Source organism: Salmo trutta, chromosome 29 (genome assembly GCF_901001165.1).
Source record: "Salmo trutta chromosome 29, fSalTru1.1, whole genome shotgun sequence".
NCBI classification, from domain to species: domain Eukaryota; kingdom Metazoa; phylum Chordata; class Actinopteri; order Salmoniformes; family Salmonidae; genus Salmo; species Salmo trutta.
The window spans coordinates 5,560,345-5,588,081 of record NC_042985.1 but is presented as its reverse complement, the minus strand read 5'-3'; the positions used below and the strand labels follow the sequence as shown (position 1 = coordinate 5,588,081).

The window sequence follows — 27,737 nt, the reverse complement described above, 5'->3', positions numbered from 1 at the left end:
TGCAGGGCTGAAAACAAGACACCTGAGAGGATGTGGAGGATAATGTGTTTCCTCTTCTTCTTATTGTCCACTTGATCCGGTGAAGCCAGAGGAGCTCTCTGTTATTGAAATCCCCTTTCCTGATACACCGTCCTGTGCTAGCCCTCCTTTACGGCTGCAGCCGGACCCAACAGTTACTGTGTTTTGGAAAAAAGTTTCCTAATGCGCTCAACGGCAATAGAGCGAGGATGAGGTCAGATGACTTGGTCTGGCCTCCGTCCAGGAAGTGCTAAAAACACAAGGGTCAGTGCACAGGAAGTTGTAGTCATTTGGAAAAAGAGACACAGGAAAAATTATATATATAAAAGAGAGGGATGAGGGCTACAGGACATGGGGAAGGAGCGATAAAAGAGAGGGATGAGGGCTACAGGACATGGGGAAGGAGCGATAAAAGAGAGGGATGAGGGCTACAGGACATGGGGAAGGAGCGATAAAAGAGAGGGATGAGGGCTACAGGACATGGGGAAGGAGCGATAAAAGAGAGGGATGAGGGCTACAGGACATGGGGAAGGAGCGATAAAAGAGAGGGATGAGGGCTACAGGACATGGGGACAGAGCGATAAAAGAGAGGGATGAGGGCTACAGGACATGGGGAAGGAGCGATAAAAGAGAGGGATGAGGGTTACAGGACATGGGAAGGAGCGATAAAAGAGAGGGATGAGGGCTACAGGACATGGGGAAGGAGCGATAAAAGAGAGGGATGAGGGCTACAGGACATGGGGAAGGAGCGATAAAAGAGAGGGATGAGGGCTACAGGACATGGGGAAGGAGCGATAAAAGAGAGGGATGAGGGCTACAGGACATGGGGAAGGAGCGATAAAAGAGAGGGATGAGGGCTACAGGACATGGGGAAGGAGCGATAAAAGAGAGGGATGAGGGTTACAGGACATGGGGAAGGAGCGATAAAAGAGAGGGATGAGGGCTACAGGACATGGGGAAGGAGCGATAAAAGAGAGGGATGAGGGCTACAGGACATGGGGAAGGAGCAATAAAAGAGAGGGATGAGGGCTACAGGACATGGGGAAGGAGGGATAAAAGAGAGGGATGAGGGCTACAGGACATGGGGAAGGAGCAATAAAAGAGAGGGATGAGGGCTACAGGACATGGGGAAGGAGCGATAAAAGAGAGGGATGAGGGCTACAGGACATGGGGAAGGAGCGATAAAAGAGAGGGATGAGGGCTACAGGACATGGGGAAGGAGCAATAAAAGAGAGGGATGAGGGCTACAGGACATGGGGAAGAGAGGGATGAGGGCTACAGGACATGGGGAAGGAGCGATAAATTAAAATCATGATGTCACAATACTACCAGAACAGAGATGAGGGTGGAACACATGGAAGCATCTAGCATAGGTATTGAGCCAGTCAAGATGGGATGTTTTGGATGATGTTGTTGACATGGATGTTACATAACATCGCCTACATACAGTGACAACATAATTACTGTCAAGGCTGCAGCCTACCTAAGCAAAAAAGCTAATGTGTAAATCAAGTTATTTGACACCTAGTTCCCTGGGACGGATTTAGAGTAGGGTCAAGAAGTTTGCACTGGAAATAGAAAAAGGGCATTTCAGCCGACCAAAGGCTACTCCCAGCTGACACCAAGCATACTAGCCCATATTTGGTAATAGTTGGAATCAAACCCACAACTTTGGTGTTGCTGACACCCTACCAAAAGAAAACCCAGTGAGACAGACAGCTAGCAGCCACTTACGATGTTCATGACAGTCAGTCCAGACAGCTAGCAGACACTTACGATGTTCATGACAGTCAGTACAGACAGCTAGCAGACACTTACGATGTTCATGACAGTCAGTCCAGACAGCTAGCAGACACTTACGATGTTCATGACAGTCAGTCCAGACAGTTAGCAGACACTTACGATGTTCATGACAGTCAGTCCAGACAGCTAGCAGACACTTACGATGTTCATGACAACTCAGTCCAGACAGCTAGCAGACACTTACAATGTTCATGACAGTCAGTCCAGACAGCTAGCAGACACTTACAATGTTCATGACAGTCAGTACAGACAGCTAGCAGACACTTACGATATTCATGACAGTCGGTCCAGGCAGCTAGCAGACACTTACGATGTTCATGACAGTCAGTACAGACAGCTAGCAGACACTTACGATATTCATGACAGTCAGTCCAGACAGCTAGCAGACACTTACGATGTTCATGACAGTCAGTACAGACTGCTAGCAGACAATTACGATGTTCATGAGTCAGTACAGACGGCTAGCAGACACGATGTTCATGACAGTCAGTACAGACGGCTAGCAGACACGATGTTCATGACAGTCAGTACAGACGGCTAGCAGACACGATGTTCATGACAGTCAGTACAGACAGCTAGCAGACACTTACGATGTTCATGACAGTCAGTACAGACGGCTAGCAGACACTTACGATGTTCATGACAGTCAGTACAGACGGCTAGCAGACACTTACGATGTTCATGACAGTCAGTACAGATGGCTAGCAGACACTTACGATGTTCATGACAGTCAGTCCAGACGGCTAGCAGACACGATGTTCATGACAGTCAGTCCAGACAGCTAGCAGACACTTACGATGTTCATGACAGTCAGTCCAGACAGCTAGCAGACACTTACGATGTTCATGACAGTCAGTCCAGACAGCTAGCAGACACTTACGATGTTCATGACAGTCAGTCCAGACAGCAAGCAGACACTTACGATGTTCATGACAGTCAGTCCAGACAGCTAGCAGACACTTACGATGTTCATGACAGTCAGTCCAGACAGCTAGCAGACACTTACGATGTTCATGACAGTCAGTCCAGACAGCTAGCAGACACTTACGATGTTCATGACAGTCAGTCCAGACAGCTAGCAGACACGATGTTCATGACAGTCAGTCCAGACAGCTAGCAGACACTTACGATGTTGATGACAGTCAGTCCAGACAGCAAGCAGACACTTACGATGTTCATGACAGTCAGTCCAGACAGCTAGCAGACACGATGTTCATGACAGTCAGTCCAGACAGCTAGCAGACACTTACGATGTTGATGACAGTCAGTCCAGACAGCAAGCAGACACTTACGATGTTCATGACAGTCAGTCCAGACAGCTAGCAGACACTTACGATGTTCATGACAGTCAGTCCAGACAGCTAGCAGACACTTACGATGTTCATGACAGTCAGTCCAGACAGCTAGCAGACACTTACGATGTTCATGACAGTCAGTCCAGACAGCTAGCAGACACTTACGATGTTCATGACAGTCAGTCCAGACAGCTAGCAGACACTTACGATGTTCATGACAGTCAGTCCAGACAGCTAGCAGACACTTACGATGTTCATGACAGTCAGTCCAGACAGCTAGCAGACACTTACGATGTTCATGACAGTCAGTCCAGACAGCAAGCAGACACTTACGATGTTCATGACAGTCAGTCCAGACAGCTAGCAGACACTTACGATGTTCATGACAGTCAGTCCAGACAGCTAGCAGACACTTACGATGTTCATGACAGCCAGTCCAGACGGCTAGCAGACACGATGTTCATGACAGTCAGTACAGACGGCTAGCAGACACGATGTTCATGACAGTCAGTACAGACGGCTAGCAGACACGATGTTCATGACAGTCAGTCCAGACGGCTAGCAGACACGATGTTCATGACAGTCAGTCCAGACAGCTAGCAGACACTTACGATGTTCATGACAGTCAGTCCAGACAGCTAGCAGACACTTACGATGTTCATGACAGTCAGTCCAGACAGCTAGCAGACACTTACGATGTTCATGACAGTCAGTCCAGACAGCTAGCAGACACTTACGATGTTCATTACAGTCAGTCCAGACAGCTAGCAGACACTTACGATGTTCATGACAGTCAGTCCAGACAGCTAGCAGACACTTACGATGTTCATGACAGTCAGTCCAGACGGCTAGCAGACACTTACGATGTTCATTACAGTCAGTCCAGACGGCTAGCAGACACTTACGATGTTCATGACAGTCAGTCCAGACGGCTAGCAGACACTTACGATGTTCATGACAGTCAGTCCAGACGGCTAGCAGACACTTACGATGTTCATGACAGTCAGTCCAGACGGCTAGCAGACACTTACGATGTTCATGACAGTCAGTCCAGACGGCTAGCAGACACTTACGATGTTCATGACAGTCAGTCCAGACGGCTAGCAGACACAATGTTCATGACAGTCAGTCCAGACAGCTAGCAGACACTTACGATGTTCATGACAGTCAGTCCAGACAGCTAGCAGACACTTACGATGTTCATGACAGTCAGTCCAGACAGCTAGCAGACACTTACGATGTTCATGACAGTCAGTACAGACGGCTAGCAGACACTTACGATGTTCATGACAGCCAGTACGTAGCTCTCCACGCCCTTGGTGCCGTGGTACTCCACCATCTTGGAATCGGCCACCACCAGCGTTTCCACCCACTTCTCCCTGCTGATGGAACGCTGGCGTACCCTCCTCTTCCTCGGCTGGCGTCTCTCCCAGCGCTCCCGCTGCCTCTCCACACGCTCCAACGCCGCCCCGGGATCTGAGGACGGAGCCGTGACAAATATTGTGGTTGTAGAGTTGTAGCTTTAGTATTGTGTTTAAAAATACCATGGAATAAGTCAGACGTTTTTTGTGTTATCCTTGATTGGTTTGAACTTCGTTACACCAAATATTCGTAAGGAATGTTGATGTAAAACATGTTATGTGTTTGATCAGGTCAGTTACACCAATTATAGTCAAAAGTGTATTTATCCAAAACTGTACATCATATGTATGAAAAGTCGGCTGTGTGGCAACAGCGTTAGAACCCTATACTGTACACACTGATGCATTGTGTTGAACATAACATGTCCTCTATAGAGAGGACAACAGAGCCACTTTTGTCTTTTCTAAATGTCTTGAGGGAATTTAAGTGATTACGCAGGCTTAACCCTGTGAGAGAGGAAGTGGGGATTTAATGCATGCTTGAGACAGAAGTTTAAAGTCTGGTGGAAGTGGTTTTATTTCCCTCCTAAAATGCCTGGTAAGCCAGATGATCTTTCCTGGTTCTCTCTACCATCCCCAGCCATCTGCAGAATATTCCAACAATTCTCTTGACCTTTTCCCTGTGGGTGAAGTCAACCAAGACTCCAGTGAAGTGCACGTTCAAGTGAGTTCGAAAGAGTTATTTTCAAAATAGTTCAAGTCCCGGGGCCTGCAATGAATTCCTAATGGCATATTTACATATCTCTCCTGCATAATACTGCCTCTCGGATATTTCATCCTGCAATGTGTTTCAGGGCTTAATTAAGGCTCCTGGTATTTCAAACAGGCCCCGTTACCAGCGCAACTGTTCCTAGACCGTCTTCCTTCACCTCTAGAGAGTGGTATTCAGTGTGTGTGTGTGTATGTGTATGTGTGTGTGTGTGTGTGTGTGTGTGTGTGTACTGTACGTGTATGTGTTTGTGTGATAGATCCAGGTTGGGATAGGGATCTCTCAGTGCATCGGCCCTGTTTGAATACTTAGAAAATGCATCCTCACTTCCATAAAGCATGACTGATCTGGCACCATCTGGATGGGTTAGGTTGGACCTGACATGTAAAATCAGTTGTTGTCAGAAGTGGGATCCTTGTTTTGTCCAATCCGACCTTGTGAGATTGGTGATTAGTTCAAGGAAGGGAAGGAAAGGTGCATCTTTAAAGTATTGGAACAGCCCCATCCTCTAAGGCCTCTATATTGGAGTGTGTGATGCCAGGTCACGACGGGAGGGTTCACCTTTGACCCCACAGGTACCGTTGGTGGTATGGTCTCCAGAGATGGGCTGTACCAACTGGCTTTGGGTGGGGGAGGTGTGGCGCTTGTAGATAATGTGGACTTGTGGTGCCGTCGACTCATCACTAGACCGCTCCAATGGCCGGATAAAGAAGTCCTCCTGGGACAGCTTGAACAGCCCTGTCTACAGAGGGAGGGAGGTCAGCATAGCTTTTGTTATGAGAAAAATAGAGTGATCATATTGTACAGGGAGAAAGGCTGTCAGAATTGCTTTATTATTATTTAGTTTTTAAATAGTCCTAAGCAAGGACATTCTATGGGGTGAAAACGAGGTCCAAATGTATTATATATGAGAAATATAGGGATGTTATTGTACAGGGAGAAAGTTGGTCAGAAATGCTTTATTAATACAAAAAAATACAGTCCTAAGCAAGCAGTCCTAAGTCCTACAGTCCTAAGCAAGCACATTCTTTGATATGGGAAGAACACTGAGCACATTCTACTGGGAGAACAAGGGATCACAACTGCTTTGATATGGGAAGAACACTGTTAGCACATTCTACTGGGAGAACAAGGGATCACAACTGCTTTGATATGGGAAGAACACTGAGCACATTCTACTGGGAGAACAAGGGATCACAACTGCTTTGATATGGGAAGAACACTGTTAGCACATTCTACTGGGTGAACAAGGGATCACAGCTGCTTTGATATGGGAAGAACACTGTTAGCACATTCTACTGGGAGAACAAGGGATCACAACTGCTTTGATATGGGAAGAACACTGAGCACATTCTACTGGGAGAACAAGGGATCACAACTGCTTTGATATGGGAAGAACACTGAGCACATTCTACTGGGAGAACAAGGGATCACAACTGCTTTGATATGGGAAGAACACTGAGCACATTCTACTGGGAGAACAAGGGATCACAACTGCTTTGATATGGGAAGAATACAGTTAGCACATTCTACTGGGAGAACAAGGGATCACAGCTGCTTTGATATGGGAAGAACACTGTTAGCACATTCTACTGGGAGAACAAGGGATCACAACTGCTTTGATATGGGAAGAACACTGAGCACATTCTACTGGGAGAACAAGGGATCACAACTGCTTTGATATGGGAAGAACACTGTTAGCACATTCTACTGGGTGAACAAGGGATCACAGCTGCTTTGATATGGGAAGAACACTGTTAGCACATTCTACTGGGAGAACAAGGGATCACAACTGCTTTGATATGGGAAGAACACTGAGCACATTCTACTGGGAGAACAAGGGATCACAACTGCTTTGATATGGGAAGAATAGAGTTAGCACATTCTACTGGGAGAACAAGGGATCACAACTGCTTTGATATGGGAAGAATAGAGTTACCACATTCTACTGGGAGAACAAGGGATCACAACTGCTTTGATATGGGAAGAACACTGAGCACATTCTACTGGGAGAACAAGGAATCACAACTGCTTTGATATGGGAAGAACACTGAGCACATTCTACTGGGAGAACAAGGGATCACAACTGCTTTGATATGGGAAGAACACTGTTAGCACATTCTACTGGGAGAACAAGGGATCACAACTGCTTTGATATGGGAAGAACACTGTTAGCACATTCTACTGGGAGAACAAGGGATCACAACTGCTTTGATATGGGAAGAATAGAGTTAGCACATTCTACTGGGAGAACAAGGGATCACAACTGCTTTGATATGGGAAGAACACTGTTAGCACATTCTACTGGGTGAACAAGGGATCACAGCTGCTTTGATATGGGAAGAACACTGTTAGCACATTCTACTGGGAGAACAAGGGATCACAACTGCTTTGATATGGGAAGAACACTGAGCACATTCTACTGGGAGAACAAGGGATCACAACTGCTTTGATATGGGAAGAACACTGAGCACATTCTACTGGGAGAACAAGGGATCACAACTGCTTTGATATGGGAAGAATAGAGTTACCACATTCTACTGGGAGAACAAGGGATCACAACTGCTTTGATATGGGAAGATCACTGAGCACATTCTACTGGGAGAACAAGGGATCACAACTGCTTTGATATGGGAAGAATAGAGTTACCACATTCTACTGGGAGAACAAGGGATCACAACTGCTTTGATATGGGAAGAACACTGAGCACATTCTACTGGGAGAACAAGGGATCACAACTGCTTTGATATGGGAAGAATAGAGTTAGCACATTCTACTGGGAGAACAAGGGATCACAACTGCTTTGATATGGGAAGAACACTGAGCACATTCTACTGGGAGAACAAGGGATCACAACTGCTTTGATATGGGAAGAATACAGTTACCACATTCTACTGGGTGGGAGATGGGTCAAAATTGCTTCAGAGAGAAATAAATGCAATCAGCTTCATGAAAATGTGCCATTAGGTTACAGTATTACATAAACACCAGTTATCTTTGGATTTATTATGCGATTATTTTCCCTTCCATTTGGGAGCAAAACAAGGACATATGAGAGAAAACGCATCAACTGAAATTGAGTCATAACTGTAATGGCTAAATCGCAAATGCTCCGCAACAATGATTTAGATTTATGACAGTCTTCAACCCAGCATTCTGGCCTCAGGGTTTCTGGCTCAGCCGTAGCTGTGGAACTTAAAGCGAGATGTGGCGTTGTGCCAAATGATACGCTGTGGGTCTGGAGCCCGTCGATCTCTCCTCAATATATCCAACTGCTATCATTTTAAAGAAACAACGTGTCCAGTCCAGTAAGTCCCCCTCCTCCAGGTTCAAAGAGTTTAAAAGGACAGATTCAATATACAGTATATACATTGGATTCAACTAGAAGTTGACTGTTAATGAACACGGACATTTAAGAGGATACTCTGAGAAAGTTTCCCCATTGGCCATATTTAGGAAAGTCCCTCATTGTGGAGAAAACAAGCGTTTACAGTCACTTAAACTTAGAAGTATCACACATTTTTATGTTCACATGCAAAAGTTAGAATTTCTAGAACAAATGGAAAAAAGGCAGACATGGAGAGATATATTATTAGAAAGGGAGAAAGGAATACAGTAATGTAACAGTATGATATTGTTGGATAGGGCTTGTAGGGAGAAAGGAATACAGTAATAATGTAACAGTATGATATTGTTGGATAGGGCTTGTAGGGAGAAAGGAATACAGTAATAATGTAACAGTATGATATTGTTGGATAGGGCTCGTGGTTTCCTACTGCATTTTCATCAGAAATGTCCTAAAGCGTGTAATGTGACTCTGGCATTGTGAAACATTTATTACAGCAAGATCAGCTGGAAACATTTAAGTAAAGACTTTTTTTCTGTGAACTAAGGTAACAACAGATGGCTATACCACGTCCCATCGTGACAGAGGAGAGAAGGGACGTGGACAGCAGTAACAAAGTAGAGATGGGACATGGACAGCAGTCACAGAGGATAGATGGGATGTGACAGTAAACAAAGAAGAGAGGTAGAATGTGGACAGCGGTCACAGAGGAGAGGCAGCATGTGGACAGCGGTCACAGAGGAGAGGTAGAATGTGGACAGCAGTCACAGAGGAGAGGTGGCATGTGGACAGCAGTCACAGAGGAGAGGTAGAATATGGACAGCGGTCACAGAGGAGAGGTGGCATGTGGACAGCAGTCACAGAGGAGAGGTAGAATATGGACAGCGGTCACAGAGGAGAGGTGGCATGTGGACAGCAGTCACAGAGGAGAGGTAGAATATGGACAGCGGTCACAGAGGAGAGGTGGCATGTGGACAGCGGTCACAGAGGAGAGATAGAATGTGGACAGCGGTCACAGAGGAGAGGTGGCACGTGGACAGCGGTCACAGAGGAAAGGTGGCATGTGGACAGCGGTCACAGAGGAGAGGTGGCACGTGGACAGCGGTCACAGAGGAAAGGTGGCATGTGGACAGTGGTCACAGAGGAGAGGTGGCATGTGGACAGCGGTCACAGAGGAGAGGTGGCATGTGGACAGCGGTCACAGAGGAGAGGTGGCACGTGGACAGCTGTCACAGAGGAGAGGTAGAATGTGGACAGCGGTCACAGAGGAGAGGTGGCATGTGGACAGCAGTCACAGAAGAGAGGTAGAATATGGACAGCGGTCACAGAGGAGAGGTGGCATGTGGACAGCAGTCACAGAGGAGAGGTAGAATATGGACAGCGGTCACAGAGGAGAGGTGACCATGTGGACAGCAGTCACAGAGGAGAGGTAGAATATGGACAGCGGTCACAGAGGAGAGGTGGCATGTGGACAGCGGTCACAGAGGAGAGATAGAATGTGGACAGCGGTCACAGAGGAGAGGTGGCACGTGGACAGCGGTCACAGAGGAAAGGTGGCATGTGGACAGCGGTCACAGAGGAGAGGTGGCACGTGGACAGCGGTCACAGAGGAAAGGTGGCATGTGGACAGTGGTCACAGAGGAGAGGTGGCATGTGGACAGCGGTCACAGAGGAGAGGTGGCATGTGGACAGCGGTCACAGAGGAGAGGTGGCACGTGGACAGCTGTCACAGAGGAGAGGTAGAATGTGGACAGCGGTCACAGAGGAGAGGTGGCATGTGGACAGCAGTCACAGAGGAGAGGTAGAATATGGACAGCGTTCACAGAGGAGAGGTGGCATGTGGACAGCGGTCACAGAGGAGAGATAGAATGTGGACAGCGGTCACAGAGGAGAGGTGGCACGTGGACAGCGGTCACAGAGGAAAGGTGGCATGTGGACAGCGGTCACAGAGGAGAGGTGGCACGTGGACAGCGGTCACAGAGGAAAGGTGGCATGTGGACAGTGGTCACAGAGGAGAGGTGGCATGTGGACAGCGGTCACAGAGGAGAGGTGGCATGTGGACAGCGGTCACAGAGGAGAGGTGGCACGTGGACAGCTGTCACAGAGGAGAGGTAGAATGTGGACAGCGGTCACAGAGGAGAGGTGGCATGTGGACAGCGGTCACAGAGGAGAGATAGAATGTGGACAGCGGTCACAGATGTGACAGTGAACACATGCTTTATGATTCAGTTTGAGTGACCTACACTAGTGGATAGATAAGACAATGAGATGTAAATTGATCATGCATAAACACAACACGGGCTCCATCGCTTGATCTGTTCATGGATGCATGATGATGTTCTGCACACCCACATCTCATCGATGACATCCAGCCTGATTTTAGATGAAAGGCGCTCTAACACTTGTGATGTATCAAACACATCCTCTCAAGCACAGCTCACAGGTCCTTTCACCAACCAGTCAGTGGTTTTTCCATGGATGGTGCAATCTAAGAATATAACTACACTAACAGAGCAGGAATGAGGCCAACAGCACGTAATGACTTCAGAGACAACTATAAAAAAATACAAATAAATACTTAAACATCATCTGTTCAGACATGCGTTTAAATATTGAAACTATGTTGAAGCCAGTGTGGCATACGACATTATACAGTAGTACTTACTGCTTATTGCAAAGCATTAGCATCTTTTTGTCAGAGCTAGAGGAATTAAACACACCTCTAATGAATCCTCATTTTCAATTTCACCTAAAAATGTAATAAATCTTCTTTGATTTTGTATAATGATAATAATATATGCCATTTAGCAAACACTTTCATCCAGTCTCATGCACAGAAACAAAGCGGAAAACAAAAACGGGCTAGGACCAGTCATTGGCATCGATCAACATTATGTTTTTGGTCAATTGTGTTTCTACTTTGACTTGTTACCCTAGGGACAGAGAAGTTCTAGAAGTTAAAAGTTTTGCATGACCCTTTAGGATGTGAAAGGAAAAACAGATATCTCAGTAGGTTAGCAGTGACGGTCTCAGTAGGTTAGCAGTGACGGTCTCAGTGGGTTAGCAGTGACGGTCTCAGTGGGTTAGCAGTGACGGTCTCAGTAGGTTAGCAGTGACGGTCTCAGTGGGTTAGCAGTGACGGTCTCAGTGGGTTAGCAGTGACGGTCTCAGTAGGTTAGCAGTGACGGTCTCAGTGGGTTAGCAGTGACGGTCTCAGTGGGTTAGCAGTGACGGTCTCAGTAGGTTAGCAGTGACGGTCTCAGTAGGTTAGCAGTGACGGTCTCAGTGGGTTAGCAGTGACGGTCTCAGTGGGTTAGCAGTGACGGTCTCAGTGGGTTAGCAGTGACGGTCTCAGTGGGTTAGCAGTGACGGTCTCAGTGGGTTAGCAGTGACGGTCTCAGTAGGTTAGCAGTGACGGTCTCAGTAGGTTAGCAGTGACGGTCTCAGTGGGTTAGCAGTGACGGTCTCAGTGGGTTAGCAGTGACGGTCTCAGTAGGTTAGCAGTGACGGTCTCAGTGGGTTAGCAGTGACGGTCTCAGTGGGTTAGCAGTGACGGTCTCAGTGGGTTAGCAGTGACGGTCTCAGTGGGTTAGCAGTGACGGTCTCAGTGGGTTAGCAGTGACGGTCTCAGTGGGTTAGCAGTGACGGTCTCAGTGGGTTAGCAGTGACGGTCTCAGTGGGTTAGCAGTGACGGTCTCAGTGGGTTATCAGTGACGGTCTCAGTGGGTTATCAGTGACGGTCTCAGTGGGTTATCAGTGACGGTCTCAGTGGGTTAGCAGTGACGGTCTCAGTGGGTTAGCAGTGACGGTCTCAGTAGGTTAGCAGTGACGGTCTCAGTAGGTTAGCAGTGACGGTCTCAGTAGGTTAGCAGTGACGGTCTCAGTAGGTTAGCAGTGACGGTCTCAGTAGGTTAGCAGTGACGGTCTCAGTGGGTTAGCAGTGACGGTCTCAGTGGGTTAGCAGTGACGGTCTCAGTGGGTTAGCAGTGACGGTCTCAGTGGGTTAGCAGTGACGGTCTCAGTGGGTTAGCAGTGACGGTCTCAGTGGGTTAGCAGTGACGGTCTCAGTAGGTTAGCAGTGACGGTCTCAGTAGGTTAGCAGTGACGGTCTCAGTAGGTTAGCAGTGACGGTCTCAGTAGGTTAGCAGTGACGGTCTCAGTAGGTTAGCAGTGACGGTCTCAGTAGGTTAGCAGTGATGGTCTCTCTCTCTCTCCCTCTCTCTCTCACACTCACCAGGCCGTCACAAGTGCTTATAGCCGCCCTCCCCTTCATAGTCGCCCGGTCCCACACGTCCCCGATAAAGTGACACAGCGAGGGGCCATGGCTGTGTATTTTGGCCCCCTCCAGGCCACCGTACCTCCTCTCAGTCAGGAAGCCAGGAGCCAGTAGGTGTGGGTTGAGGGTGAGGTTGAAGTGCAGATTGTGGCCACCGTGCTGCAACTGGTAGAACACCCGTGTAGGGTTTCCTGGTTCCCCCTGGGTTTCCCGCCGCTGTACCCGGCTGACGCGGTGGGACACAAAGTTGGACAGGAAGTGACCTTTGGCGTCCACTCGGTAGGGGTGAACGACCTCGTACTGCGGAAGCCCCTGTAGAAAGCTCTCTGGTTGGGAGAGAAAATAAAAACATGCCATCTACTAATTGACTGTGAGGTTGTAAACAAACTTGGCAAGCTGTAAACAGTTCCATCTGCACAAGCCACACATACACTATCCATCATTTAAACAGGGGTTGGATATGGCTACAGTATGTCTGTCTTTTTTACTTGAGGATGAGCATGTGACCCAGTATCCACCAATGGCAGGCAATAGTCATGTGGAGTCGTGGATGAGGTCTCACAACGGGCTTTAACTAATTAGGGCTTCAGGTTACTATAGAGGCTGACTGGAGTGTCGATCAGTCTGCTGTACTCTCCTACGCTATGTCTGCCTACACCCGGATCCTGGCAGGGGGGGTATCGTCACGGTGATCGGCGGCGTGCTGGTCCGCTGTGCCACCTTCCATGAGCGGATGAGGCTTAAGGCCCTCAATTACACACAGACAGAAACGCACGTGCGCACACAAGCACCGTTCAAAAAACGGTATGAATTTTAACAGCAACATGCACCTCACAGCACTTTAATCATATGCTAGTGGTGCCCTAGTAGTATGCTGGATGTGCCCTAGTGGTATGCTGGATGTGCCCTAGTAGTATGCTAGATGTGCCCTAGTAGTATGCTAGATGTGCCCTAGAAGTATGCTAGATGTGCCCTAGAAGTATGCTAGATGTGCACTAGTAGTATGCTAGATGTGCCCTAGTAGTATGCTAGATGTGCACTAGTAGTATGCTAGATGTACCCTAGCAGTATGCTAGTGGTGCCCTAGCAGTATGCTAGACGTGTACTAGCAGTATGCTAGATGTGCACTAGTAGTATGCTAAATGTGCACTAGTAGTATGCTAAATGTACCCTAGTAGTATGCTAGATGAGCACTAGTAGTATGCTAGATGAGCACTAGTAGTATGCTAGATGAGCACTAGTAGTATGCTAGATGTGCACTAGTAGTATGCTAGATGTGCACTAGTAGTATGCTAGATGAGCACTAGTAGTATGCTAGATGAGCACTAGTAGTATGCTAGATGAGCACTAGTAGTATGCTAGATGTGCACTAGTAGTATGCTAGATGTGCACTACCAGTATGCTAGACGTGCACTAGCAGTATGCTAGACGTGCACTAGTACTATGCTAGACGAGCACTAGTAGTATGCTAGATGTGCACTAGTAGTATGCTAGATGTGCACTAGTAGTATGCTAGATGTGCACTAGTAGATTGCTAGATGTGCACTAGTAGATTGCTAGATGTGCACTAGTAGATTGCTAGATGTGCACTAGTAGTATGCTAGATGTGCACTAGTAGTATGCTAGATGTGCACTAGTAGTATGCTAGATGTGCACTAGTAGTATGCTAGATGTGCACTAGTAGTATGCTAAATGTACCCTAGTAGTATGCTAGATGTACCCTAGTAGTATGCTAGATGTAGCCTAGTAGTATGCTAGATGTAGCCTAGTAGTATGCTAGATGTAGCCTAGTAGTATGCTAGATGTGCACTAGTAGTATGCTAGATGTGCACTAGTAGTATGCTAGATGTGCACTAGTAGTATGCTAAATGTACCCTAGTAGTATGCTAAATGTACCCTAGTAGTATGCTAGATGTACCCTAATAGTATGCTAGATGTACACTAGTAGTATGCTAGTGGTGCCCTAGCAGTATGCTAAATGTACACTAGTAGTATGCTAGATGTGCACTAGTAGTATGCTAGATGTGCCCTAGTAGTATGCTAGATGTGCCCTAGTAGTATGCTAGATGTGCCCTAGTAGTATGCTAGATGTGCCCTAGTAGTATGCTAGATGTGCCCTAGTAGTATGCTAGATGTACCCTAATAGTATGCTAGATGTACACTAGTAGTATGCTAGTGGTGTCCTAGCAGTATGCTAAATGTACACTAGTAGTATGCTAGATGTGCACTAGTAGTATGCTAGATGTGCACTAGTAGTATGCTAGATGTGCACTAGTAGTATGCTAGATGTGCCCTAGTAGTATGCTAGATGTGCACTAGTAGTATGCCAGTGGTGCCCTAGTAGTATGCTAGTGGTGAACAAGTAATATGCTAGTGGGGATGTTGAAACAGAAGCAAACCCTTCGCATACTAACAGGAACTGACAGCCCATAGGAAATGGAGGTGAGAAAGGTGTCAGAGAGGTTCATCACGAAGACATTAATGTTAGCCTAATGTGTCAGAGACCATTAAACCACTTGCACATGATATGTCATGTCGGATCCCATGTCACTGTCCCAAACTAGTGCTCCAGTCCAGGGTCATGTCAGCCATGATGTACGACATGTTAAATAGTACATGAGAAGATGGACAGTTCACCTCGGTTCCGTCTCCCATGATTTGTAATGGGCTTATTAAAGAGGATCCCACTTAACCACACGTGTCTCAAATCACTCCTATGTATTCACATGGTAGTAGTTACATAGGCACTCACAGTGTAATCACATGGTAGTAGTTACATAGGCAGTCACAGTGTAATCACATGGTAGTAGTTACATAGGCAGTCACAGTGTAATCACATGGTAGTAGTTACATAGGCAGTCACAGTGTAATCACATGGTAGTAGTTACATAGGCAGTCACAGTGTAATCACATGGTAGTAGTTACATAGGCAGTCACAGTGTAATCACATGGTAGTAGTTACATAGGCAGTCACAGTGTAATCACATGGTAGTAGTTACATAGGCAGTCACAGTGTAATCACATGGTAGTAGTTACATAGGCAGTCACAGTGTAATCACATGGTAGTAGTTACATAGGCAGTCACAGTGTAATCACATGGTAGTAGTTACATAGGCAGTCACAGTGTAATCACATGGTAGTAGTTACATAGGCAGTCACAGTGTAATCACATGGTAGTAGTTACATAGGCAGTCACAGTGTAATCACATGGTAGTAGTTACATAGGCAGTCACAGTGTAATCACATGGTAGTAGTTACATAGGCAGTCACAGTGTAATCACATGGTAGTAGTTACATTGGCAGTCACAGTGTAATCACATGGTAGTAGTTACATTGGCAGTCACAGTGTAATCACATGGTAGTAGTTACATAGGCAGTCACAGTGTAATCACATGGTAGTAGTTACATAGGCACTCACAGTGTAATCACATGGTAGTAGTTACATAGGCAGTCACAGTGTAATCACAGTGTAGGTACATGTTGTTACATAGTACTTAGGCTAAACGTTTGCGGCAAGCACATTTTCCAGGATTTGTGGATAAAATCACAATTAACTATTAAGGTAAATGAATAGTGAAAGTGGCTTCATCAAAGCACTGGTTTTCCATGTCTGACTGAATGTCCATGGCAATATTAGTGTATCTCTCTCTATACTACTACCTTCAGGAATGTCTACTGTTCACCATGACTTTCTCATCTCTTTAACTGAAAAGCTATGACAGTGACAAATGTATTAATCACAAAGGAGAGGAGAATAAAAACAGCACTAATCCTTTCTATAAAACACAGACCTAACAGAAAGATCCGTAAGCCATCTTTATTTCTGGCTAACATTCAAAGAGTAATTCAGAAGTGTTTTCACTTTAAAAGTCAGACCAGTCTCACAGGAGTAAACAGGTAGCTGATTTGAATGGGTGAGATGCGGTGGAGGTATATACGAGGTGAAGGGTAGTGATTGTTTTTTTCTTCGATTGAGGTGTTATTAAGAGTCTCTCTCACAGGGAATGTGTTATGCCAACCCTGAGACTGTTGAATCCTTTGATAGAGGACAGTGCCCACCAGTAGTGTCAAGTGCCATCCCAAATGCCACTGCTGCAGTACCAAGCTATCTCCCTTGTGTCAGTCCATCGCCTCGCAAACCGATTACACTTAGCCTTGGCTCCCCAGAGCACCCACTTAGGTTGATTTGTATGGACGGTAGAGTGTCAAACAGCCCAAGGGTGTATCTAGACTGCTTAAGGAAGGCCTTTCCCTTGTTCACTAAGACTGCTGCAGAACACAGGGAGACCAAGGGGAGAGGGATGAAGGAGAGAGAGAGGGGGGGAGAAAGAGAGAGATGGGCAACTGGCATAATTGTTCAAAAGTAAGTGTAGTTCTTGTATTTTTTTTAAAATCACCCCCTCCCTTTTTTTCTCACACCAAGACACTTCAGCTCAGAGGCCAACTTTAGGTTGACTACTGTATCTAGTATCCTAAACACAGGAGGTTGGTGGCACCTTAATTGGGGAGGACGGCTTGTGGTAATGACTGGAATAGGTGGATTGGTATGAAATACATCAAATACATGGTTTGATGCCATTCCATTCGCTCCGTTCCAGCCATTATTATGAGCCGTCCTCCCCTCAGCAGCCTCCACTGATCCTAACACAGCATGAGTTATTGGACTAATGGGAGCAAATACTTTAAAGAACTGAACACAATTAATCCTGATGCCATTCACTCATGTTTGCAGGGCAGTTTAAATTGACTAGTGGAATGAATGTGACTATCACTGTGAGGTACAGATACAGTAGGTAAGCATGAGCATATTTATATGACATATTCAGGCATGACCCAAGTAAAGTTTAGGGTAGCAAACTACAGCTAGGCTACTAGAATTTTAAGCATGGCCTGAAGCACTAGAGGCGGCTCAATGATGCATCTCTCTGGTGGGAAAAAAACCCTGAAATACTGTAGCTGTTCTCATACAAGCTGGAAATAGGTATAGCCTGGGAACATCACGTCTGTTTTGAGTCATATGCTCATGGGATTTCGGCACCTCATACAATGCATAAAATGGGAAAACATAACCTTTATAAGTGTCAATATTTCCCAAGTGAACTGCTTGCATAGATCAGTCACATCACTAGGCTGTTTGTGTAAAGGCTGCGGAGATCAGTCACATCGCTAGGCTATGTGTGTGTGAGTTGAGGCTGCGGAGATCAGTCACATCGCTAGGCTATGTGTGTGTGAGTTGAGGCTGTGAAGATCAGTCACATCGCTAGGCTATGTGTGTGTGAGTTGAGGCGGCGGAGATCAGTCACATCGCTAGGCTATGTGTGTGTGAGTTGAGGCTGTGGAGATCAGTCACATCGCTAGGCTATGTGTGTGTGAGTTGAGGCTGTGGAGATCAGTCACATCGCTAGGCTATGTGTGTGTGAGTTGAGGCTGTGGAGATCAGTCACATCGCTAGGCTATGTGTGTGTGAGTTGAGGCTGCGGAGATCAGTCACATCGCTAGGCTATGTGTGTGTGAGTTGAGGCTGTGGAGATCAGTCACATCGCTAGGCTATGTGTGTGTGAGTTGAGGCTGCGGAGATCAGTCACATCGCTAGGCTATGTGTGTGTGTGAGTTGAGACTGCGGAGATCAGTCACATCGCTAGGCTATGTGTGTGTGAGTTGAGGCTGCGGAGATCAGTCACATCGCTAGGCTATGTGTGTGTGAGTTGAGGCTGCGGAGATCAGTCACATCGCTAGGCTATGTGTGTGTGAGTTGAGGCTGCGGAGATCAGTCACATCGCTAGGCTATGTGTGTGTGAGTTGAGGCTATGTGGAGATCAGTCACATCGCTAGGCTATGTGTGTGTGAGTTGAGGCTATGTGGAGATCAGTCACATCGCTAGGCTATGTGTGTGTGAGTTGAGGCTGTGGAGATCAGTCACATCGCTAGGCTATGTGTGTGTGAGTTGAGGCTGCGGAGATCAGTCACATCGCTAGGCTATGTGTGTGTGAGTTGAGACTGCGGAGATCAGTCACATCGCTAGGCTATGTGTGTGTGAGTTGAGGCTGCGGAGATCAGTCACATCGCTAGGCTATGTGTGTGTGAGTTGAGGCTGCGGAGATCAGTCACATCGCTAGGCTATGTGTGTGTGAGTTGAGGCTGCGGAGATCAGTCACATCGCTAGGCTATGTGTGTGTGAGTTGAGGCTGCGGAGATCAGTCACATCGCTAGGCTATGTGTGTGTGAGTTGAGGCTATGTGGAGATCAGTCACATCGCTAGGCTATGTGTGTGTGAGTTGCGGCTGCGGAGATCAGTCACATCGCTAGGCTATGTGTGTGTGAGTTGAGGCTGCGGAGATCAGTCACATCGCTAGGCTATGTGTGTGTGAGTTGAGGCTATGTGGAGATCAGTCACATCGCTAGGCTATGTGTGTGTGTGAGTTGAGGCTATGTGGAGATCAGTCACATCGCTAGGCTATGTGTGTGTGAGTTGAGGCGGCGGAGATCAGTCACATCGCTAGGCTATGTGTGTGTGAGTTGAGGCTATGTGGAGATCAGTCACATCGCTAGGCTATGTGTGTGTGAGTTGAGGCTATGTGGAGATCAGTCACATCGCTAGGCTGTGTGTGTGAGTTGAGGCTATGTGGAGATCAGTCACATCGCTAGGCTATGTGTGTGTGAGTTGAGGCTATGTGGAGATCAGTCACATCGCTAGGCTATGTGTGTGTGAGTTGAGGCTATGTGGAGATCAGTCACATCGCTAGGCTATGTGTGTGTGAGTTGAGGCTATGTGGAGATCAGTCACATCGCTAGGCTATGTGTGTGTGAGTTGAGGCTATGTGGAGATCAGTCACATCGCTAGGCTATGTGTGTGTGAGTTGAGGCTATGTGGAGATCAGTCACATCGCTAGGCTATGTGTGTGTGAGTTGAGGCTATGTGGAGATCAGTCACATCGCTAGGCTATGTGTGTGTGAGTTGAGGCTATGTGGAGATCAGTCACATCGCTAGGCTATGTGTGTTTGAGTTGAGGCTATGTGGAGATCAGTCACATCGCTAGGCTATGTGTGTGTGAGTTGAGGCTATGTGGAGATCAGTCACATCGCTAGGCTATGTGTGTGTGAGTTGAGGCTATGTGGAGATCAGTCACATCGCTAGGCTATGTGTGTGTGAGTTGAGGCTATGTGGAGATCAGTCACATCGCTAGGCTATGTGTGTGTGAGTTGAGGCTATGTGGAGATCAGTCACATCGCTAGGCTATGTGTGTGTGAGTTGAGGCTATGTGGAGATCAGTCACATCGCTAGGCTATGTGTGTTTGAGTTGAGGCTATGTGGAGATCAGTCACATCGCTAGGCTATGTGTGTGTGAGTTGAGGCTATGTGGAGATCAGTCACATCGCTAGGCTATGTGTGTGTGAGTTGAGGCTATGTGGAGATCAGTCACATCGCTAGGCTATGTGTGTTTGAGTTGAGGCTATGTGGAGCTGAGCAGTTGCCAATAGTCTGCAGAGTTCCCCTCGTTACTCACATTTTAAAATGCCAGCATAGCTGAACTATTGCATAAAACTATTTAAAATAAAAGTAACTTTATATGTCAGACGAATGATCCATTGATTTTTAAGAGGCTGGCTTACCCGTCTCTTGTTCAAATCCAAATGTTTTACTGTTGTCAAATATCGCCAAGATCCCCGCTGCAACCAGAAAGTAAATTGGAGAGAAAGTTTGTGCAAGTCCGCAGTGTAAGTAAATCATCTTGTTGGAAGGTAAATTAAGACAATATGTTATTATGCTTTATCCTCACTGTACCGACTGTCATTTCAAACACTTTCCTCGCTAGAACCATGCACTTTAGACATAGAAAGCGTGACGCCGGCGATATAAACGTAATTAAGTTCTGAACGACGTTGTATCCTTCCTCGGGGATTTTCACACGCGTCTTTTGCGTTCTAAGAATTGTAAACTGTAAGTGTTGTTTGCTGACAAGACGTTGTCCCTTCTTTCTTCCATCAAGCCCCCTTCGACAGCCCTGACAGTCAGGAACTTTCCCTAACAAGCCAAACTTTGTTTAAGAACCTCCCTCTCCGATACAGTTTAGTGGGTGGACCTGAGAGAATAGAATGCTTTCAGTAGTAGCCCTGGGGATTCTAGGTGATGGGGAGACTATTACATACAATTATTTGGATTGCCTGTTAAAATAAAAATACGTATGGTGTGCAATTGTAAATAAAGTTGGATAGTTGAGGAAAGTCGAATTAACACATTTAACCGGATGTCAAATAGGCTTCCCAACACGCAATAAAGGCTAATATTACGATTGTAACACCACATTAAATAATATTGCTTGTATATTATATGCCTACAGCGACACTTTGGTCTTCTGTATAATCTTGTTCGCGTGGTTGCTGCGCTGAGCACCAATGCATAACGGGAAATGTGTGCATTATGCACTCACTGTGAGGAGCCCCAAGCTCCAAGCAAATCATAAACACGACTGATCAATTGCATTATGTTTCCTTTGAAAATTATACTTTCATCTTGGAGCTCAGAATAGTGGCAATGATGTGTCAAACTCATTCCACCTAGGGCCTATGCTTAGTTTTTGGTTTTTCCTTTAAGACATTTTTTCATTACATTTTAGTCATTTAGCAGACGCTCTTATCCAGAGCGACTTACAGTAGTGAATGCATACATTTCATGCATTATTTTTATTTTTTTGGTACTGGCCCCCGTAGGAATCGAACCCACAACCCTGGCGTTGCAAACACCATGCTCTACCAACTGAGCCACAGGGGAGACCTAGACAACCAGGTGAGGGGAGTTCCTTACTAATCGTGACCTTAATTAATCAATCGAGAACAAAGGAGGAGCAAAAACCCGCAGACACACGGGTCCTCCGTGGAACAAGATTGACACGTGCCCTATAGCATCCTTCACTGATCTACCGCTGGTTGAGCCATCATGTTGCCCCCTCTAGCGGAAGAGGACGGTCAGTTTGGCACAACATGTCGAGAATAAACATGGAAATGTAATAGAATGAAGAAGGAAATATACGTTTAAAAAATACGTTTAAAATGTAATGTCTGCCATGCAGTGACGGTTCTAGACCATTTCAACTGGGGGGGCCAAGCTGGGGCCAGCTGTACTGTTAGAGGGGCCAGTTACATTAGACGTTATTGTTGTCATATCGTTTTCTTCACTGCATTGCAGGCATTAGCAGGCAAAAGACCATGTTCATAATCATTCAACAATTTATTTGTATTTTCTGTTTAATAACGGATGTAAAAAAAGAATGATAGCAAAAATTTGTTATGTAAAAATTATTTCATACTCCACATTTAGGTGGGCCACAAGGGGGTCCAAAATTGTTGTCGCAGGGGCACTGCCCCCCCCCCCAGAACCGCTAGTGCTGCCGCGTTAAAGCTTTAGTAAAATAAGGAAACCGATATGAGTAGTCTAGACTAGGAGGAGACTAGGGGGCTAGACTAGGGGGAGTTTTCGGTATTCTTTCGTGCACAAGGGAGAAACAACTGTTTCATTGTTTTTCCACACTATTTTGGTCCTATTCAAAACATAACGTATTGGTGAGTGGTCAAGTAAATACTCTCCCATAATTCATTATATTTTGTTAAATGTCAGGGACCATTTTTTCCATATAAAACCAGCAGCCCGCCGCGACCGGGAGACCCATGGACGACGCAACCTCAGGGGAGGTTTGGCCGGCCAGGATGGCCTTGTCCCATCGCGACTCCTGTGGCGGGCCGGGCGCAAGCACGCTGACACGGTCGCCAGGTGTACGGTGTTTCCTCCGACACATTGCTGTTGCTGGCTTCCGGGTTAAGTGGGCATTGTGTCAAGAAGCAGTGCGGCTTGACGGGGTCGTGTTTCGGAGGACGCACGGCTCTCGACTTTCACCTCTCCCAAGTCCTTACGGGAGTTGCAGCGATGGGAGAAGACTGTAACTACCAATTGGGGAGAAAAAGGGGTAAAAAAGATATATATATATAAATGACTCCTGCTCATCAAACATCTAATTCCAAAATCATGGGCATTGATATGGAGTTGGTCCCCCCTTTGCTTCTATAACAGCCTCCACTCCTCTGGGAAGGCTTTCCACAAGATGTTGGAACATTGCTGCAGGGGCTTGCTTCCATTCAGCCAAAAGAGCATTAGTGAGGTTGGGCACTGATGTTGGGTGACTAGAGATGCCTCATAGTCAGCGTTCCAATTCATCCCAAAGGTGTTCAATGTGGTTAAGGTCAGGGCTCTGTGCAGGTCAGTCAAGTTCTTCCACACCGATCAACAAACCATTTCTGTATGGACCTCGCTTTGTGCATGGGGGCATTGTCATGCTGGAACAGGAAAGGGCCTTTTCCAAACTGTTGCCACAAAGTTGGAAGAACAGAATTGTCTAGAATGTCACTGTTTTCTGTAGCATTAAGATTTCCCTTCACTGGAACTAAGAGGCCTAGCCTGAACCATGAAAAACAGCCCCAGACCATTATTCCTCTTCCACCAGACTTTACAGTTGGCACTATGCATTGGGACAGGTAGCATTCCCCTCACATCCGCCAAACCCAGATTAGTCTGTCTGACTGCCAGATAGTGAAGCATGATTCATCACTCCAGAGAACGTTTCCACTGCTCCAGAGTCCAATGACGGCGAGCTTTATACCACTCCAGCTGACACTTGGCATTGCGCATGGTGATTTTAGGCTTGTTTGTGGCTGCTCTGCCATGGACACCCATTTCATGAAGCTGCAGTTCTTGTGCTGATGTTGCTTCCAGAGGCAGTTTGGAACTCGGTATTGAGTGTTGCAACCAAGGCCAGACGATTTTTACAGCATTCGGCGGTGCTGTTCTGTGAGCTTGTGTGGCCTACCACTTCCCAGCTGAGCCGTTAATGCTCCTAGACATTTCCAAATTTGACGAACTGACTTGTTGGAAAGGTGGCATCCACATTGAAATTCACTGAGCTCTTCAGTAAGGCCATTCTACTGCCAATGTTTGTCTATAGAGATTGCATGGCTGTGTGCTCAATTATATACACCTGTCAGCAAAGGGTATGGCTGAAATAGCTGGACCCACTAATTTGAAAGGGTGTCCACATTCTTCTATACATACAGTGCAGCTTATTTAACTTTGGTATCTGAAAATTCATATTTTTGTCGAGACCTATCAGTAGTTTATTCACAAAGGTCCATCAGAGAAAGGTCCATCATGTCTCAATCGACCAATCCACGCGATGCAGGGGCAGGCGCTGTGAACGCGCACGACTACGCACCTGTATAAGACTCCAGTCAAGATGCAAAGTTTCACATTGATTGCGGTGTTATAAAGGACTGTAGACACGATAACTTTTATCATACAAGCTTCAATTACATAAAATGAACAGCTAAAATAAGCACTCAGTTGTATGGAGCGCGAGGACTATTCTGTGTTTGATAGGCCATCGAGAAGCGCCCTGATGCTAGTAGAAGCACCGGTGTTGCATTCTTATCTGTGAGGATGGGCGAGCTACTCAACCACAGCGGGATTTTGGCGTTGAACAGGACTTTGATGGATGATGACAAATTCGGCAGTCTGGAGGATATTGACGTGACCGCGGACGGCACCCCGATTCTAAGGATAATCATCTCGGTTGTTTACTCCATTGTGTGCGCGGTAGGGTTAATTGGGAACTTGTTAGTCTTTTTCCTAATGAGGTTAAAACAGGGCCGGAAGAAATCGAGTATTAACTTTTTCATCATCAACTTGGCAGTGACGGACTTCCAGTTTGTGTTGACTTTGCCGTTCTGGGCAGTGGACACCGCACTGGACTTCAGCTGGCCGTTTGGAGACGCCATGTGTAAAATCATCCTTTCCGTAACAGTTATGAACATGTACGCTAGCGTGTTCTTTCTGACTGCTATGAGTGTGACCAGATACTGGTCTGTCGCCTCGGCTCTGAAGAACCGGTCGAGACAGAGGTCGTGTTCGGTGAAATTGGTGTGCGCGGTGCTGTGGGTCTCCGCAACCATTGCCACAGCACCCACTACCATTTTCTCCTCAGTGACAGTAGTGGCTGGGGAGAAGCTCTGCCTCATCAGGTTCCCTGAGGGACATGACTGGCTCGCGCTATATCATCTCCAAAAAATTATCATAGCGTTCGTCATACCCATGCTGATAGTGTCCGTCTGCTATCTGATGCTCTTACGGTTTATCCGTCTGAGGAGCATGAACAACAACCACCCCAAAAGGAGGTCGAGGGTGACCAAATCTGTCACCATCGTCGTCCTCTCCTTCTTTCTTTGCTGGATGCCAAATCACGCCATCACATTCTGGGGTGTATTGGTAAAATTTAACGCAGTCAATTGGGATAAATCCTACTATTTGGTCCACACCTATGTATTCCCGGTGACTGTGTGCCTCGCACATGCCAATAGCTGCTTGAACCCAGTTCTGTATTGTCTCATGCGACGAGAATTCAGAAAGATGCTGAAGGATTTGTTTTGGAGAATTTCCTCACCAGCCATCTCCAAAGCCTGTACAATACGTACGTTTACGGGGACGTGCAACACACGTGTAACACACGACGACAACCAAGGGGTTATTCCCTTGAATCTTCTAGACACCACACAATGTCGACTATCCTTTATTGACAGACCGGATCTTCCCGCAATACCGGGTCTACCCGGAATGGCACCTGAAGATTCACAGTGCATCCACCAGACATAATGCACTTACTCTATGAAACGACTTGCTGTAATCAATTACGCATGCATTTGGGAACTATAAATGACAGAGTTCTTAACTTCCCAATGTTGTCATTACCCACGGGGCACCAATTGCGCAGAGTAGGCCAACGGAGTGAAAAGCAGTATTTACAGAAATTTGGTGCGTCCCTGGCACGCACTGGGATGGGTAGGACATGTACTTGGTAACTTTACGCGCAATGATTACATGTTGATTGTAAGATAAGAGAGTCACAAATTTAGAGTGCACCGAAGTCAATATTCCCTGTGGATATTATACTCTTTGTTGGAATGTTGAGATGTTTCTTCTGTCGTCCATTCAAGCTCACACATTGCCGTTCAGAGCCAATGCACACATTTTTGGTACATCAAAATCGAAATAAATGTGATCCTATTAATATGTTATCAGTGCTTCTGTTGTGGTATCTGAATATATGGCTGAATGTAAAAGGGTCATTGCAATGTATGTGAAATAAAGCGCATATAAATTAAGCAACTTGGTCGATTGATATATTCAGACAATATGTTGTGTGGGTCAATTTGCAACATTCGAAAACGCTAGATACCAATTACTAACACTCATTAGATGTGAGAAATAATAGAAGATATTCAATGCGTTATTGGAGATTACTTAATGCGTAAGCCCGCAGCGCTGTGCTGTAACTGCGACGATATAATGGATTGCAAGTAGACCGTATATTATAAATAAAGATAAGCATATTTGTATGTGTATTTTCTTCGTTCATATAGAGAGTTTGAGAAGGTTGACAACTCCGGAAGCCGGCCTAAGGTTATCTACTTAATTTTACCGAGATTACACTTTCAGAAATAGTAATGACACTCAAATCCATTACTATTAAGAAAGCGGCCGGCCCGGACCAATTTAACCCTTATTTTCACAAAATTGGTGCAGAGATCTTTGCTGTCCCTCTCACGCATATATTCAATCTTTCATTGGCGAGTGAAACGATTACAAAAGTCTGGAAAGCAGCTTACGTCACCCTTTTACATCTTGGTCGATTGATGTATTCAGGCAATGTGTTGTACAGGTCAATTGGATAACTATAGTCCAGTTTGTAAACTGTCTGCACTGGAAACATCTTTGGAAAACCTGGTTGAACTCACAATTGAAAGACTTTCTGTATAATAACTCATTTGATCTCAATTTCAGTCGGGTTTTAGAGCCAAGCATAGTACAATTACTGCAGTAACTAAGGTGGTAGGTGATATTCTAGATGCTCAGGACAAGAAACATCACTGTGTTTCACTTTTTATTGACTTATCAAAGGCCTTTGTTGACCATTCCCTGCCAAAAAAAGGTTGGTTTAAGTGTTGAAGCATTGGATTGGTTCCAAAACGACCTTTGACAGAATCCAGTGTGTAGCACAGAGGGTATGACATCTGAGTTTCATGAAAGCATTTCCCCAGGGCTCAATTTTAGGTCTGATCCTTTTTACAATGTATATAAATGATACAGCGAAGACTGTATGCTGATGACACAATTATTTATTCTAGTACATCTTGAAGGCTTTTCAGGATTTACAGTTGGCTTTTGATGCTGTTCGAATTGAAACTTGTGCTTAATGCAAGGAAAGCTACATTTATGGTTTTCTCTTTGAAAGTAGACACATGGAGTCACAGATTTGAACTCTAAAAAGTCAGCAAACTGATAAGGTCACCTCCTATAAGTATCTTGGGAATTGGTTAGAAGAAAAGCTGAATTTTAAACAGCACATTGATAACTTCACCAAGAAACAGAAGTTGAAATTGGGTTTTTATTTTAGGAACAAAACTTGTTTTTCAATGTTAGTCAGAAAGGATCTTGTTCAAAGCACGTTGTTATCGGTGCTGGGTTATAGTGCCTGTATGCAGGCCTTAGCAGGTACTGTAACTCTGGACACAGTGTATCATGGTACTTTAAGATGTATCCCCAACACCAGGTACTTCTCTCACCCATCACTGTGATGTGTATGCCCTGGTGCAATGCACCTCTCTCTCCATGGTGCAAACACACTGGTACACTTTTGTGTAAATAGATAGCATTGATAAGGCAGCCCCTTTTGTATCTCTGTTCCTTACTGACCAGATCAGTCACTCAATACAGTCTTCGTTCACAGTCGCTGCCATCCACGTCTGTTCCTAAGTCTAGAACTGATATGGG

At 46.0% G+C, this 27,737-nt stretch overlaps 2 protein-coding genes across 2 annotated transcripts in view; one reads left to right on the top strand and one right to left on the bottom strand.

Moving 5' to 3' along the window:
* LOC115167442 (A disintegrin and metalloproteinase with thrombospondin motifs 7-like) overlaps nt 1-20,902 on the bottom strand; it is a 180,697-nt gene extending 159,795 nt beyond the window's left edge. Inside the window, exons 1-4 of the mRNA XM_029721856.1 lie at nt 20,480-20,902; nt 12,827-13,194; nt 5,808-5,988; nt 4,396-4,592 (exon numbers count right to left, since the gene is read on the bottom strand). Of these exons, the coding sequence (XP_029577716.1) occupies nt 4,396-4,592; nt 5,808-5,988; nt 12,827-13,194; nt 20,480-20,597 (864 nt within the window). The 5' untranslated portion in view covers nt 20,598-20,902. The remainder of the gene's footprint in view (nt 1-4,395; nt 4,593-5,807; nt 5,989-12,826; nt 13,195-20,479) is intronic.
* Nucleotides 20,903-24,179: 3,277 nt separating this feature from the next.
* LOC115167727 (relaxin-3 receptor 1-like) lies at nt 24,180-26,065 on the top strand. Its single transcript, XM_029722373.1, has one exon. The coding sequence runs from the start codon at nt 24,351-24,353 to the stop codon at nt 25,557-25,559; it is 1,209 nt and encodes a 402-aa protein (XP_029578233.1). The 5' UTR covers nt 24,180-24,350; the 3' UTR covers nt 25,560-26,065.
* The last annotated feature ends 1,672 nt before the right edge of the window (nt 26,066-27,737 follow it).

Coding starts and splice junctions, on each gene's coding strand:
- LOC115167727 (XM_029722373.1), top strand. CDS start 24,351: ATGGGCGAGCTACTCAACCACAGCGGGATTTTGGCGTTGAACAGGACT.